Consider the following 16,180-nt stretch of genomic DNA (forward strand, 5'->3'; position numbering starts at 1 on the left):
CAAGGTGCTGCCGTCCTCGAATATTCAAATAAAACTAGGCAATACAGGCAAAATTAGGTAAACAAACAGAGCCGAAGCGACAGTAGATCGAACAACGTCTTGGTCTTCCTCTTCCTCCGGGACAAGAGCTACTCGCGACTGGGTTTATTTAAGCTAATAGAAGAATGTGTTGCATGACACAGAAGTTTGGTGTTTGAAGAAAAATGGTTGGTTTCACTGGAGACCACTTCTAAATAGCACACAGCAAAATTACCCACGAGGAAGTAGCAGAACTACGCTATGAACAAAGACGATAGAAAAGAGCGAACAACAAACTCCACAGGGTAGCAATTCCTTCTTAGTCGTCCTCGTCCCTTAGGGCGGTTTTGAAATTCCGCCTTGCCACCAGTTCACCCGACAGTACACTCGGAACTAGCTGTGTGAAACTTACACAAAGCAACAACAGGACAGGAAACAGTATGTATGCATATACCAAGTTAATGTCGTGCAGATAGTTTTTCATCTATTCAGAGCTTGGTCCCTGGTTGTTTCTTACCTGTCAAATGATTGGTAAGAATGATTGATCAATTGCCAGCACCTATAACCCTATTTCTTCCTTTGGCATGTGCTCCAGTTCATAAAATACATTGTGTACTCTCACCCTGACATATTGTTCTGGCCCATTAAGTTGTTCCAACCGAACCGGCACGCTTTTAGAAAGCTTTTCTCTGGTAGCCAAACTGCTTTCGTCCTTCATGACATGCATTTGCACCTTGACTGCATCTCACTCGAAGCTTATGTTCTTGGCTTTTAAACTCATAAAAGACCGTTGTGTAAGTAAGCATGATTCGCTCTTACTTTCATGTGTATCTTACTGCTCTGAAATGGATCGAAGTGTTGACAGCCGGCATCGGCAGTTTTTCTGTGCTAATTCTTACCCAACCTGCTTTTTTCTGCTTTTTCGGGTGACCCCAAAGGCATTGTTGTCGGTCCTCAGCATTTTAGTACACATATTTTGACCTTCCCTCCATTATTTCGTCTAATAAGAGTTCACTGACGACTATGTGGCCTGCCATTTTGCAATAAACACCAGTGTTTCAATTCTCCACAGCCACCTCTTGTACTAGAATGCGCTATTTGCCAGTGTTACTAAGACTGATTAATTTTTTTTACTGCCAGCATAACTACGTTTTGCCTGCTTATAAGGATTTGCCGAGAAAGGAATATTGACTGGATAATTGTTCCATTACGCGGCTATTAATATGCCTCGCAAAGTGAGATAGTCTCACCTATTAATAATTGTACAACACCCCACAACCTAGCATTTTTACACCACAACATGTGGTTAACATTACTGTCTTTCAAGTTACTTGCTTTCAAATCACCTCTGCGGCATCACCTTTGGTGTTCTAATGCCATATGCAACAAATCTAACTTCGCTAAAATCCTGAGAGGAGTTGAGACCTGAGCCGCTGGTTTTATTCTTTCAGACTATTCTTGAATGTCCGGTGCATCAGTACTAAAGGTGCATCTTACAATATATTCATTTCATCCACAAAGTGAAGGTTTTTTTTTTACTCTTTACCTACACACAACCAATTAGTCTGTTCTGACTTGTGGTTCCTTCTGCACCATACGCTCTAACACTGTTGTGACCCAATTATCTCATGCAACTGAATTTCAGGATTCCTTTTTGTTCGTGCCACGAAAGGCTGGAATGGTCTTCCACTCCTTAAGGCTGTGCAACTTATTGTCCTTCGAAGTGTTCATGCTCTACAGAAATCTTGCTATAAATGAAGCGCTCATCGAGCTCCTACCTGGCTTTGGCATTTGAAAGCTCACTACTGAAGCATTGTCACTTAGGAGTGTTAGATATTAAAACAATTTGATCTCGGTCACCTCGGCAAAGCAATACAATGCTCTCTTATTGATAACATGTTCGTCGAGAACTTTCTTCGTAATCTATGCTAAGCAATATCGGGAAAGATTTCCATAATATCTTTATTTGGGCTAACTTGCGCACTGCAGAAGTTAGCTACTTGAATATCCAAACTGCAAAGATAAGATGCTTTAGTGTCCATCTGCGTTAAACAAGCTTTCTTTTTGCTTGTCTATTACCTTATTTTTATGTAAGCATTGCACTGAGCTCATAACTTGGCTCAATAAACGAGTGATCTTTCTCAGCGTTCTACAATTGCAGAAGGCCTGGACGAGCGTGACGTTTCCAGCTCTTTGTGTGAAGTGGCGGCGGCCTACGTCAGCTCGAGTGTCCAGTGTCAGGAGAGGCAGTGCAGGCAGTGCTGGCTGATATCAGCACGTCGCGAAAAGAAAACCCTCGCCCCTCCGGAGGCGCCTACGAATCTACCGCTTCCACACCTCAGTGAGGCGGCTGGCTCTGGCTATCGCTAAGCAGCGGAAGGCAGGACTGACAACAAGCACTATGGAAGAAAATCCTGTGCAGTCCGCGTGCCAGCCTTCGATGCTTCGTGGCAGCGAAGTGGTTTTCGCAGGCAGACGTAACGCTTTTATATAGCGAGGTAACGAGGCCGACGATGCGAGCGATGCGCAACACGAGGCTCTCGGAAGCGTGATTGCTGCAGGAAGCGCGCGGCGTTGTCGAAACAGGTCTCCAACCAATAATTGGCGTATCCTTCGCGCCCGTTTCCCTCGTAAGCCACGTAATCGCGATAGAGACGTGCAGCATTAGCACTCTGCTGTTGCCGGGGAGAGAGTTCGACATAGAGCTAGTTTCAACAAGTGCGCCTCTATCGGAGCAAAAACAAACCACGCAAGAAGCGCAGGCGATGTCCCCGCTTCGCCGCACGCCTGGCGTACATTACTGCCTTGCAGCGTGAGGAGCCCGGCCCGATCGTGAACCCGAGGAAAGTCCTCTCTGCCCGGGTCAGCGAGAGTAGGCCCCATTGCCCACTGCTTTGTTTAACATCGCTGCCGGGCGGCATTAATTCGTGAGCCGCTGTATATACGTTCCACACAAAGTACCGCAAAAGAGAAGGCCTCACAATTAGCATTTGGTAATCACGGCGAGGCATAGCTAGGCCGGCTGCGGAGGGCGTGCACGTTACCGCTCACACAACGGACGACGTGCATGCATGGAACTGTTGAGCGCCGCCAGACATTCGTGTAAAAATACTTGCATGTCAGTGGACGTTTCATGTGTTTCTTGAGCGTGTGCGTGTTGCGTGTTAATATGCTGTGCCGCTTTATGTTGTTAGATGACTTGTACCCGGCTATCATTTCTTGCATTTTTATGTGTGAATTGTGTGCCAATTTTCAGAGTGAGATTTTTGCGCCATGTGCTGATTTGCATGCTCATATAAAGCAGTTTTGTGTATTCGTAACAGTTTTTTACTACATTTTGTGGTCATCCCCTAGAACGAGCAGAACTGTGCGCTGCTGTATCCAGGAGAAGCTCCTTGTCGCATGAGGAGCAAAGATCGCACGCTTAGGTTATTGCGGCCTTTTTCTTTTTCTTTAGTCTCACTGGGTGTATTTCAAGCATAATTACCCTTTGAGGCGAGATGAAAAGGCCTCGCTCAGCGTTAATTTAATTGCATTAGCCTCAGGTCACTGTGTGCGTCAGGGTTACGGGGAGAGTTCTGGAACCTCCCCGCCAGCGCGTTCCCCGCAAGTTTAAACAAAAGTGCGGCGCATACCCACGTCGTTGTCGCTTAACAACGCCGCTATGACGAGCGAAGACTCGTAGCATTGTTAACTGCGGGTCCTCCGCCGGCACCCAGAAAGTACGCGTGAAGCAGTAGACAGGAGGCGCCTATTGATTAAGCCCTGTGTTGCCATGCTAGCGGATCCGCATACATATAGCAAAAACATGCGGGCCTGCGAAGAAGTTATCGAGGGAACGTGTCATTTGCTGGTATTGATGCCGACTCTGCAACGTCGCAGTTGTCGTTCCTTTGCTGCCTTACGCGCCGCCATCTTCCACTGCGCCGTCAAAAGACGTTATGAAAACCGGCGCTAACACAATTAGCCAAGGCGCCCTGTTCATTAGCGAAAAGAAAGACACGTCATCCACCAAGAAGTGGCTCGCAGGTGCGGCGGCGACGCGCCGGACTTGAGGCCGCTCGTGAAATGTTGGAAGGGACTGAACATCACGCGCAGAGAGCGACGATTCCCACGTGGAGAGAGTTTTCTAAATTTTTTGATGTGTTTCTTTCTTTAGCCAAGCTCTGTGTTCGAGGATGTGGCTAAACAGGAGGGGCTGTGGCTACTTCGTATGAAAATTTTATTGGTTGATCGAAGTCCTGGGCGGGCCTCAGAACATAATCACCCTAACTGCTATATTTTGGAACCCTTAAAATGGGGTGCAAAAGCATTGGACATCTGTTTGGGGAAGGGAATCCATAATCATCACGTACCGAAAGAGTACCTAGGCTTTAACCGAAACATTCGGCCGATAAATAAGCTTTTCAAATGTTATCTCTAAATGAGATCGCTTCTCTTAAGTTACAGTTTCTATTTTCTCGGTGACTTGACTTGTGCAACTGACAGTTGCCTTTGTCTATTTTTGTAAATAATCTTATTTTCCTTTATCAACTGCGTCATCGCCCCTCACTCTTCATGAGCGGAATCACCAAGTCTGGAGAGGTCTGAACCCCTCCGAAGAGAGGGACGAACCGATCTTAAATTTACTAATGCCAATAAAAATACAGGCCACAAGTGACTTAGTTTTCCTTCAGCGTTCTTAGACCTAACTTCAACTTGGTCCTTGCGAAGTTTCAGCTGTCTACTGAGGGCTCATTTAATTTCTTTCCTTCAAAAGCAGACTAGCAGCGAAAAAAAGGGGTGTATTGCTGAAAATTTTGATAATGAGCAACTAGTAGCATACTCCACAATTCCGAATATAACAAGCGGTATGAACAGAGTTGACACTCACGAATGGCCACTTTTTCTGGCTGCTTTGAGAACCGACAACTGTTACAATCACTGACAATATATTTTACTTATCAGTGAAAAAAAATGCTTACACTTTGCTGTAAAGCTGTATCAGAGAACATATTAGGGTTTGCTCAAGATAGCCACAAAATATGGACATTATATACTGTTTTCTTGACGGTACGAGGTATTATTTCCTAGTCTCAGCCAAAATTCGTCATGATGTAAACCCTCCGGATTGGTTCCTGCACTTGTGATGCAAGTAAGCCAGTCTACTGGCTCCCACATCTTATTGTGTCTTGCATTCACAGGGCCTCTGAGAATCCTTTCGAGTTCTACAGGTTATGCATCAGCCTGTTTCTGCACATATCAACAGTGACTGGGCTTAAAAGACCTCCCCCAGAATTATTTACAGTAGTGCATTCTGGCTTGTGTAATTGCAATGTGACCTCAGGAAGGATTGCCAAAAGAAAACTGATGGCTCCCTGTCACTGTGCAAAACAAAGCTCCGCACGTAATCCCAATGATGCACGTCTTGGCCCCTGTGCAGCCTCACGATACAATTTAAGTTTTGCTTTTCTAACGGCTTGAAAAACGTGACAAAAGTCTGCATTGCTGCATTCTCGCCGCTCTGTTAATAGCTGAACTGCTGCAGTTACAATTTATTTTGCATGCATATACGGTATTCATGGACGAAAGTTTTCGATGCTGGGGAATTGTCGGGTGCTCTTATGGAAATAATGAAGGTAATGGTTCAGCTTTCGGTGTGTAGAAAAAGCTTTGTTCTTTTTTGTTTTTCCATCCCTCGCATCGGGCAGTGAAGCCTGCCATAAAAAAAATTGGAAAGCTTTTGACGATAGCAAAAATTTCAATGGAAAAAAATATAAGCTGGCCGACGGGAGATGAGCGGATATATTGCTTGTTAGAGTGAAATCTTACAAGATATGCAGAAATTGCGCTCATAAACTTTTCCCGGTTCACAAATGCTTTTGTCCAGCATTGTTTAGTATGGTAGTTTTCTCATGCGTTTTTCCTTTAGTATTGACAACACTGGGCTAAAATTTTAATTTTAATGCACGCATAATTCAGACACAAACACAAATACCTTATATAACTGAATATATTAGCATCTGTCAGGGAATAACGATCAGTAGGCCTGCAGACAGCAGTCCTGTTTACAATGTAGTGACAACTACTGTGAATGGTGTGGGAAAGGCTATTACTGCCATTCTCTGCCTGAAGTGGAAAAACACTAAAGTGTGCTAGTTACAACTGATTAATAATTTCAAGTACAAAATCTTAGCTATTTTAAAAATTTAATCATCCCGGTTGTAATTACTAATAGTGGTAACATCCTCCACTGTTAACTTAGCTTGTTCTGGTCAATGTACTTCGACAAGATAATTCGCAATAAGTATAGGTTTTCGTTCTGCAATCATTATTCCACGTTTGGGGACCGCGTAACCTGCAATGTTATTTTCAGGCAGTAATCGCAGACCGTTGTTGAGAGAACGGTTGTGAGAACATGCGGCGGGACTGGTAGAGTATGATGGATAAAATGTAGATGATCGCGATTTGACGCATTTTTTGTAGTTTTCTGGAATAGAAATGGTCCAAGCGCGCATCGTTACCCAGGCTTTGCGATGTTTCGAAGTTTGTCGCAAATTGGTTCGCTGTCGTCAGGGTCGACCGAACCGAGATCTATGGCCGTCTGAGCCGACCGCAGTTTTAGCATCGAGGAAAAATCAGTCTGCTAAAAAACGCTGAGGCAACGGAGGTCTAGTGTAAGCCCCAATTAATTGATGTAATTTCTACCGGAAAATATCTGCGTATTTTTCTCGAAGATATCTGCGTATTTCTCAAGCCATTAGAAGGGAGGCGCTGCCAGACTGAACGCTGGAACCGCCCGGCTCGCCCGCTAGCAGAACGTACATCACCCCACCTGCCCCGCATGCGGACTTAAAACGTGCGACCTGCACGCGGACCCCGTCAAAAAACAAGCTACCAACCATGAAAGCGGCCTTTAGGTTGCTTTTACACTTGGTAGTTCTGACCCTAAAGCTATGTAGCAAGAGAGAAAATAATGAAGCCAAGGACAATGGCCCAACTGGCAAAAATCTCGTGTATAGTTATAAATGAAAAAGCAAATAAATTTCCTACTGCGCTAACCACATTTACTTTTTTGCGAGAGAGTTGAATGGGAATGTAGACTCGCTCTCTACTGAGTACCTAGACCTCACCATTTGCGAGGGCCCAAGTAGAAAGTAGTATTTTTCCACGAGCTTGGCCATCGTGAACTTCATGTACAGCACGGCGATCTTCATGCCAACGCAGTTGCGAGGTCCTATGCCGAACGGAACGAACGCCCTCTTGTTCAGGCTGCCCTCGTTCTCGGGGGAGAATCTAGTGTTGCAAAGCACACAGCAGTAATTATCAACGCGGCAGTGCCCTCCCGCAGTTCTTTGATTAATCGCGTCCCTATAATGAAAACCGCTTATGCTTTTCTGTGGCACAACGGGTGGCCATTAGGCAGAATTTCCAGTTCATAGCCTCCTCTGAATACAACGCCTAACCTAATATACCAAAATTAATCCATTAAATGCCATGTACCGGTCTAATCTGTTATGCAATTGCTGATATTCACAAGCTTCATGACTATTAATCTCGATACCTTGGAAACCCTGAAAAAGCTTGGCTAGCAGTTCCACACAGCCTGGCAGTTATCGGTTTTAAAGGGCTGTCAGTATGATTGTTCGGCAAGACAGATGTTGTCATTGAGTTCCGATGCTGAATCATGCAATTCTTTTTGTCTAAAGGTTGCTCTCGCACCTCTCTGGGTTGAAATTCAGAGGCTCAGGCCAGAAGCGTGCGTCTCTCTGTATCTGGTAGAGCGGTACCATGAAGCATGTCCCAGCCTTGAACTTGATTCCCTTGTACTCGAAGTCTTGCTCGGCCCTCCTTGTGACGAACCTGCAAAGAGTCTCAAAGCGCGTCCAGGAGTGACAAATCGGCATGAAGAATGTGCTCTTAGATTTTCCGAGTTAGAATGATGAGCTGTGTTTGCAGTTAACATCAACAGGATGGGATCAAAACTATCGCACAGACAACTAACAGGATACACACTGGCCCGAAAGTAATGCCGTATATTTTCTTTCTCGGTAGGTGCGACAATACTTGTTCGCTGTGCGTATTAAGATACGCAGCACCTTATTGTTACACAAAGTCACGATCATCGGTTGTCCATTGTTCCCTTAAAAAGATATTCGATGTTTCGCTAAATATCTGGACTTACGGAAGTGACGTTCTTCACACCAGACCTCTTTCATATTAGCAGTTCCGAAATTTCTCATTGGCTGCATGTTTGAAAAAACGGCAGTCCGAGTTCACCAAAATTTCGGTGTTTTTCTTCGCAAGGTCGCTACATTGAGAAAAAAATTGTACATAAACGCAAACGACACCTCCGAATTCCAGACGTTTGTCATTTATTGATACAGCTGAAACTGTTTCGCAGCAACTGCGGCAGTTAGCATATATTCTCTTTTTGAAACGTACGTAATACCTAAGTCAGCGCGTAGTTTCGTTGAATGGTGCGTATCGAGAGCCTTGCTGAAATTGATCACTTGCTTCCTGCCGCTTAGAACATCTCTTTCTTTACATTCAGCGGACTCGGCGACGGAAGCCATTTTGCGAGAGGTACACTTCCAAGGTTACTTTAGAGCTCTGCTTTGTTATGCAAGCGAGGAAAGTAGATCAATCCTCGAACTCTTTTTGCCTATAGATGCTGCTGGCATGTCTACTCTGCCGAAGGAGGCCTGAAAATTATTTAGGGCGGAGTAAACAGCTTGTAAAAAGTTTAAGGTCTGTTCTTTTTAGAGCATACCAGTGTCACCATGGGTTTTCATTGTTCAAGCTTCACGGCGCCTTCTCGGTCAGTTCCTGTTTAATGTCTATGCAAATGACATTTGCAAACAGAGCCAATATCGTACTCGCTATTAAGTGCGTTTTTGACGAAAGTCTCTTACTTAGTGGCTCCTCTGCCGAGGAACTTATCAATGGAGAAAATATGATCCTTCATGCTCTCCACAAATGGCCCTGAGCTAATGGTTTAGTAGTTCAAGGAACCGTGAAATAATTTTGATGGTCATATTCTAATGCAGTAGATCGTGTACATGTGTTCTTTGTGAGTATTGGAGTCAAACTTAAAAGCTCTGCGCGAACTCTTCCGTCTACAAATTATTTTTAATAATTGCCGCTCGCAGCCGATTAAGACAACTCCCCACAGCGTGTTCTCACCGCCCCTACACAGATAACGTATGGGCAATCTAGGAGGACCTTCTTATTGGGCGTGCCCTGTGGACGTGGGCGGGAAGGTTCTAGGCGAGGTACATTTTTTAGGTTAGGGCGACATAAAAAGAATGAAAAATAATAAGCTCCTGCCAGCACTACTAACGTAAAGCAGGCTTAATCAAATCTATATATAAATGAAAAGGCCCGAAGGCAATTATATAATTTTACCACCCGTATATGGGGAGAATGAAAAAAAAATATGGGGAGGGGAGGTTAAAATGCTACATAGTTACCCACACCCGGGGGAGCGGGCCCGGGGAGACTCCCCTCATCTCCCTTGGGAAGTAGCGGAAGGGGTTGGATAAATGGGTTTTTGCCCTGATCCTTCATATATATGGACTCCATTACTGGTTTCCTGGCCAGGACAGGGAGGGCGTCAAGATTGCCCAATGGTGCGGCCTCGCTCACGGGATGCCCGACCACCCGCCAAACTGATCGGGCTCCAACCGCCACAGACAGGAGAACATAACCCGGGGTCAGCTACCTGGGGCCTCTCCACTTTTTTCAGGGTTGGTTTCCGACCTGCCAGCTACTTGCCTTCGAGTGCTTTACGCGGTTTTTCAGACACCGGGCGTGTGGTGTGATCCGGCCAGTGGGGCTTTGGTCGTCAACCTATCGGCCCCACCCAACCCATCCCCACCGCTGGCGTTGCACCGGAATAAACCCTAGTAGCCGAAACTACACCGGGCGGTATCCGGTGGCGGGGGGGGGGGGGGGGGGGCACAGGCGAGGTAAACTCCCGAGTTGTTTTCTATATTCTGTTTTTCTGGCACGTGGGCGTGCATGAGCGGAGGGGGAGAGGAGAAGCATCATTTTTAATCGCCGATATCTTCATCGTTAACGGAGTTAACGTAAAAACTTTATTGCGATCGCATCATGCTGTGGTCGAGGAGAGAATCTCTCGTTCTGAGTCACGAAATTCCCTGATTTGTCAAGACAGAGCATGACGTCATAGATGTTACGTGAACACAAGATAAGATTCAGAGAGCACCACCCCGCCATCTTTTCTTTCATTAAACAACTTCCGATATCTCTCCACATTTATAAGAAAGACGGGCCACAACAACTAATCACCTGACGTAACAAGTCATGACTTCCTCAACCACCGTTGGGAAGTGCCTCCTCAGAAATGAAAACCTTCTTGTGGAAAAGGAGAAATATTCGAGCGGGAGTTGAACCCCATCGTACTCGGTAGTAAGCCGGGCGCGTTACCACTACACCACTGAGAAGCATTCGTTCAGTGTGGAAGTTTAGCGGCATTAAAGGGACACTGAGGAGAACTCTATCAATTTTTTTGTTAGCAAAATCTGATGGCTTTGTTGCCGCTTGTCCGCGAGCGAAAGAAGCATTTATTTCAAAGAAATTTGAATTCCAAGTTGAAACAGTTTTTCCTGCCGCTCCGATTCAAGCTAGACAACTCTTAAGACGTCACACAGAACTCATATGACGACACAGGTCGGACTGACGTGAAACGTGACGTAAACGCAGACTCCGTGATTTCTGACCGCTAGCGGTGTGGTCTAGTAGCTGCCAAAATGAAAGCTAACTCCGCCGCACGTTGAAGGCATCTATCGGGGGTCGCTACCGTCGCTTCGTTTACGTTTGCACCGGCATCTTGCCAGAGTTACGATGGATCCCGTTCCCGAACCAGACGACGAAGTTCTCGAAAAAACTCCGGCCTGCATTTCAGCGACCTCAGTCCCACAGAGCGTGCCATGCTTTTGAGGGAGCACGGTTAGGTTAGGCGCCGGCGGGTCGTTTCCCCCTTCCTCGGTGAGCAGCCGTTAATCATCAGATATCATAACCCCAGTTCGGGGAGTCACGAGGGGCCAGCACAAGGTCGGCGCGTCACGCCCATCGGAGGCTGGCCGGGCCTTTGGGGCCAACAGATTGTGATTCCTTGAACGGCGCGGTTGCACGGTGCAGCAGGCGGCGTCGAGGTCTCACACGGTTGCAAGGGCTAGGTTATGTATTTATTTTTTGCCACAAAAAACGGATGGGTGCTCAAGGGCACCCGCGTTTAAAGTTGGCAGCTTGAAACTATAGCCGGCGCACGACGCTTTAACGACTTCCCCTGGATTCAACAAGTCCACTGGATCGGGCTCTCTCGCCCATATGCACGTACCTTCAGATGTGTACTGTGAATGGATTAAATTAGCTGAGAGCCCGAAAAGAACAGCTCCGCCCAACTGCCGAAGCTTTTGACTTACGTCACAACGCGCACCTCGCCGCGGAGTTGAATCGGTCTGGCCGGGACGGCGGAGGCTGGCGCACTCGGTGCGAAATAGAGACATGCTCGAAGCACTCCGCCAGTGCAGTCAGTGTGCGCCGAAGCCGCCGAACACGTCGGCGGTCAAGCGCAGTTGGAGTTTAGAGGTTCTCGCTTTGTCCGACGTGACGCCGCCGTGCAGCGCGCGCGCGCAGTAAGCCGGCGTATAAAAGCGCCTTAACAGAGCCTGCGCTTAACCGCTAACCAACGTGTTCGGTGGCGGCATCTATGGGAGCCACTCAAACCCCCCGTCTACTCAGTGAATAAAAAAAAATCATGTGCCGAGGCACGGAATCGAAACAGGACCTTTGGCGTTTGAGGCGGAGACCCTACCACTCCGCCACGACGGTTCAAAGTTAACCATCAATAAAGGAGCATCTAGTGAATGCATTCTTCCGATGCAGAAGCCTCCGCGCTTTCGCTACGTATATCCTGGCCTAACAGAGGTAGGCCATCGGCAATTTTTTTAAACTGCATTGTACCGTGTCTTCCGTCCCTAATAAACGATTTCCGTTAAGTAGTTTGAAGTGTACTGGCAACGCGGGGAATGTTTCGCCGGGCGAGCGTGCGAAGACACAAGTGCTCTTTATACTGCGGACTGCCTTGTACGATCACAGACCATCGTGCCATCATAGTTTTTCATCGACCGTGGCGATCATCTGACCAGCCTTAACAGGCTCCTTCAAAGGTTATCTAGCACTTGAAGTGGCACTTGGAGTTCCTCTGCTGTTTGGCGCTTGTAAATCGAGACGCGTCAAAAACAAAACCACGAGGAACACAAAGCTCATAGACGCGAAGCGCCATAACAAGTCTAAACTCTCCTGACCGCCTATGGCGCCGCCAACCATCGGCTTTCTTTGCTTCCAACATTCAGGTTGTCTTTTGTCGGTCTTCTTTGTGTGATAAAAGTGCACTATCGGTTTTAAAACAAAACTTACTTCAATATTGAACCGCGCAACCTTCCTTTGCCAGCCTCAGAGATTCGCAGCTTCATGTAGGAAGGAAAATTCCTCCAAGGTGGCGTCTCTTGTCCAATGACGTCATCACGCTTGTACTTGCGAGATTGCCCTGTGGCGGCGATACCTGTATTTTGGTTCTTGCTATTTACTACCTTACAAGAGCTTTGTTTTCAGTAAGAGTGGCGTTTTTGTGATCAGGAGCTGGTATTCTATCGATATAAGCCAACTTCAATTTCTCCTGTGTCCCTTTAAGTTGGGGAATAATTTAACGTTTTACGGCGGCAGGTCAGCGATTTTTGCCTGACGGAGCGCACTTAGCGCGCGGCATTGAAACAAGTTGTTCATTTAAAATAACTATTTGTAAATACGTTCTTTGTGTAAAAGCAGGTTTACGCGCCGGTGACGCCCTGTCCTGTCAAAGAACTTTGTTGCGATCCACGGCCTAAGCTTATCTTTTGAAACCAGGTACGAATTGTTAGAAGTGTTGCTGACAATTTTCTACTTAATTGAATGTAAATAAATTGAATTTGAATTGAATTTATTGTGCTTTTGAGAACACAGCCATAGAACAGAGGCAAAAGGCGGTAACGAGGACCGCCTGACTAGGCGCTCCTGTTTACCAGAATGGAATGGTCGTCCTCGATGTTATGGGCAAAGCCTTGAGAATGATTTCTGTTTATACCGGAACGTTAACTATCGGCTCTTTTTATCTCGTACTGACAAGAGTTGTACTCGAGTCGGCGAACCTGCATAAACGTGATTCGGCGGGAAATCAGTCATTCCCAACTGGATATAACGGGACGGGAGCAAATGGGAGGATATACATAATCATTGCTCACAGTGTATAAAGGAAGATTTTGTTGTTTCTAGGATATCTTACAAATTTCCATTTTATACAAAATACTCCTAAAGACCCTCACGGCTGTGGTTATTACATAGAGGGATGGGGAGGGGTTACACGTATATCATCAAAATTAGCCAAAACCACCAAAAGGAAAACAAATAGCTTATGACAAAAGAAAGAAAATATTAATGAGTAATAATTAACTTTCGAGCATAAGAGAAAACAAAATGAAGTAAACAACGCTTGAGCAGAGATGCGGACAGCGAAAAAATTAATGCCAACCATACAACTTCATGGAAAAGAGAGCTAAAATAATAAAACATGAGTCCATAACTCTAGAAAAGAAGAAGACCAATGAAATCACGGCAATGACCGCAAGGGAGTTAACAAGTAGTAGTGGCATACATCAATTAAGAAAATTTATCATGGTCAATGGCAATAGCAACGTGTAATGGTAAAGCGTTCCAGTCAGTTATAGCTCGTGCTATGAATGAATGTGCGTAGTTCAATGTATGACGTGACAAGCGCTGATCTTTGAAAGGATGATCGCCTCGGTCAAAAATAGAAGAAGGCAAACAAAAAAGTCGTTATGGAGTGCTGAGTGATGATACAACTTGTGAAAAAGTTGTAAGCGTGAAACTTAACGGCGGACATATAGTTCTTCAATATCAGCACGCTTCTTCAAGGCTATCATGGTGGGAGTGCGTGAAAAATCAGAGTAAATAAAACGTGCTGCGCGGTTTTACAATGAGACGAAGTTTGTTATGTATGCCTGATGGGGGTCCTAAATGAACGAAGCATATTCAATTTTATGCCGCAAAAGAGTGGTATAAGCACGAAAATGGGGATGTGAAGGATCATTATTTAAGCTACGTTTTTAGAGACCTAATGATCGATTGGCAGATGTAAGAATAAGGTTAATGTGGTCATTCCACGTTAGGTCAGAATAAAGGTAAAAGCCGAGGTACTTGTAGGTTGTTACCAAATCGATTGTAATGCTATTTACTGAATACGCTGATTGAATGCGAGACAGCGGGTTAACAAAAGACATAAATTCTGTTTTATAAAATTTAAGTTGCAAGAGCCACGTACAGCACCATGCTGTTACAGAGTCAAGATTAGCTTGAAGGGCTAGGCGATCATTGTTAGAATAAATTTTTTGATAATTTACCCAACTTTCAGCGAAAAGTGTAATTTTGGAAGAAATGAAGTTAGGTAAATTCTTAATAAATATCAGAAAAAGTAAGGGGCCAATCACGCTTCTATGTGGGACGCCAGAATCTACGCGGCTAAAAGATGAATTACGGTTGTTGACAGTGGTAAACTACACCCGGTGAGGAAAAAAAAATCTTTAATGCATGCAATTACAAGAGGGTGTATATTAAGCAGTGTTAATTTTGTTACTAACCTCTGTGAGGTACCCTATCAAAAGCTTTAGAAAAATCGAGAAATGTGGAGTCGACTTGAATATCATCAACCGATGACCGAAGTTCATGGATGAATCCAGAAAGTTGCGTTTCATATGAGTAGCCTTTAGAGAAGCCTTTTTGGTACTTGAAAATGACATTGTGTTGTTTTAAATAGTTAGGTACCTGTGTTAGATACCATTTACATCACACCCCTCGGGAAAGGTTGTCTCTGAAATAGCAAACATGCTAGCACTCACTTGAGTTGGGTTCCGCTTTTGCCATAGTCGATCACACACAGAACACGCATGGCCAAATGGATTGTCCAGGAAATTTTTCTGAAGAATAGCGCGAACTTAGACGAGGACTGCAGGAAGACACACAGATGGGCGCTGTCGTCGTCCTTATCCAAGATTTCAGCGGTGGCCTAGTCGTTTGAGCATCTGCCTCGCATGCAGGAGGGGCGCGGTTCATTCTCCAGTGTCGCCGGGTACCCTTCGGGGATACAATGGGTACAAGCTTTCCCCTGCCTGGTGCTCGGCTTCTTTAGTGTTAAATGCTTGGGAAATGGGTTTTATACCTCACCTTGAGTAGGAAAAAAAAACTTGTACCATGGCGCTCTTTGGCCACAGACGCTCTTGCACCATTAAAAAAAAAATTCTTCACCCTTGTCCAAGTTTGTGCTGCTCTTCAGAAAAATATCATACCATCTCGCCCAAGCATCAGTTTTGAAGACATATGCTGCGGTCACGTGATGATGCTCTTGTTCCTTCGCTTTCCGCTCCTGTTCAGCTGCCTCTGCCATGCAATCCGCTTCTAAGTGAAGGGCTCCCTGTTCTGCAGTCTGTGAAGCTTGTTGATCCCGTATTTCGGCAGCGCACTCCGCGGGAGTCTTCGACATATGTTTAGGCTTGTGGTCAACAGCATCCGCAAGTAGTCACTGCGCTCGTTCTTTGACAGTGTAAACTTATTGTATGTCACGCTTATACCGTTGATGCTGCAAGACTTCTGCTTGCCGCTTAGCTCTGCCTGCAGTGTCTCTCAACTCCTGCTGTTGTTGCTGCCTTGTAGTTGGTGTTCAGCCCATCTTGCTCGGCGCAGAGCATCAGGATCCACATTAGAAGACCCGGCCTCATCCATCTATTGAACGGCGGCGCAAAGCATGTGGAAACCAAGAGCGTGAACCATTTGTTCATGGACTCTGCATGCGCTGTGAAAGTCGCACGTGGAGTGCGTCAGGCTAGGCAGGAGAGGGAAGGCGGACGTTATTTTGAAGGCTTGGGCACCGAAGCTTAAGTGTCATTCTGAGGGAGAATATAGTCCCGAAGAGGAAACCCACAAGGCCAACAAGTTAACTCGAAAGAAACGGCTCTTCTTTCGGGTTTAACATTTGAACGTCCCCGGCAGAAAAAACTCGGTGAAGAAGCGGGCTCACAACACTGCAATAACCAGGCGTGGCGATTGT

At 45.7% G+C, this 16,180-nt stretch overlaps 1 protein-coding gene across 4 annotated transcripts in view; it reads right to left on the reverse strand.

Annotated features, from left to right (window-relative positions):
- LOC144104608 (cytochrome P450 3A14-like) overlaps positions 1-16,180 on the reverse strand; it is a 209,938-nt gene that overhangs the window by 6,213 nt on the left and 187,545 nt on the right. For 3 of the 4 annotated variants that reach the window (XM_077637728.1, XM_077637735.1, XM_077637719.1), the window contains 2 exons: positions 7,720-7,860; positions 7,131-7,293 (listed from right to left, as the gene is read on the reverse strand). In XM_077637728.1, the coding sequence (XP_077493854.1) occupies positions 7,131-7,293; positions 7,720-7,860 (304 nt within the window). The remainder of the gene's footprint in view (positions 1-7,130; positions 7,294-7,719; positions 7,861-16,180) is intronic. The other variant, XM_077637743.1, reaches the window with a different exon arrangement.

The sequence above is a fragment of the Amblyomma americanum genome, chromosome 1 (genome assembly GCF_052857255.1).
Source record: "Amblyomma americanum isolate KBUSLIRL-KWMA chromosome 1, ASM5285725v1, whole genome shotgun sequence".
Taxonomy (NCBI): domain Eukaryota; kingdom Metazoa; phylum Arthropoda; class Arachnida; order Ixodida; family Ixodidae; genus Amblyomma; species Amblyomma americanum.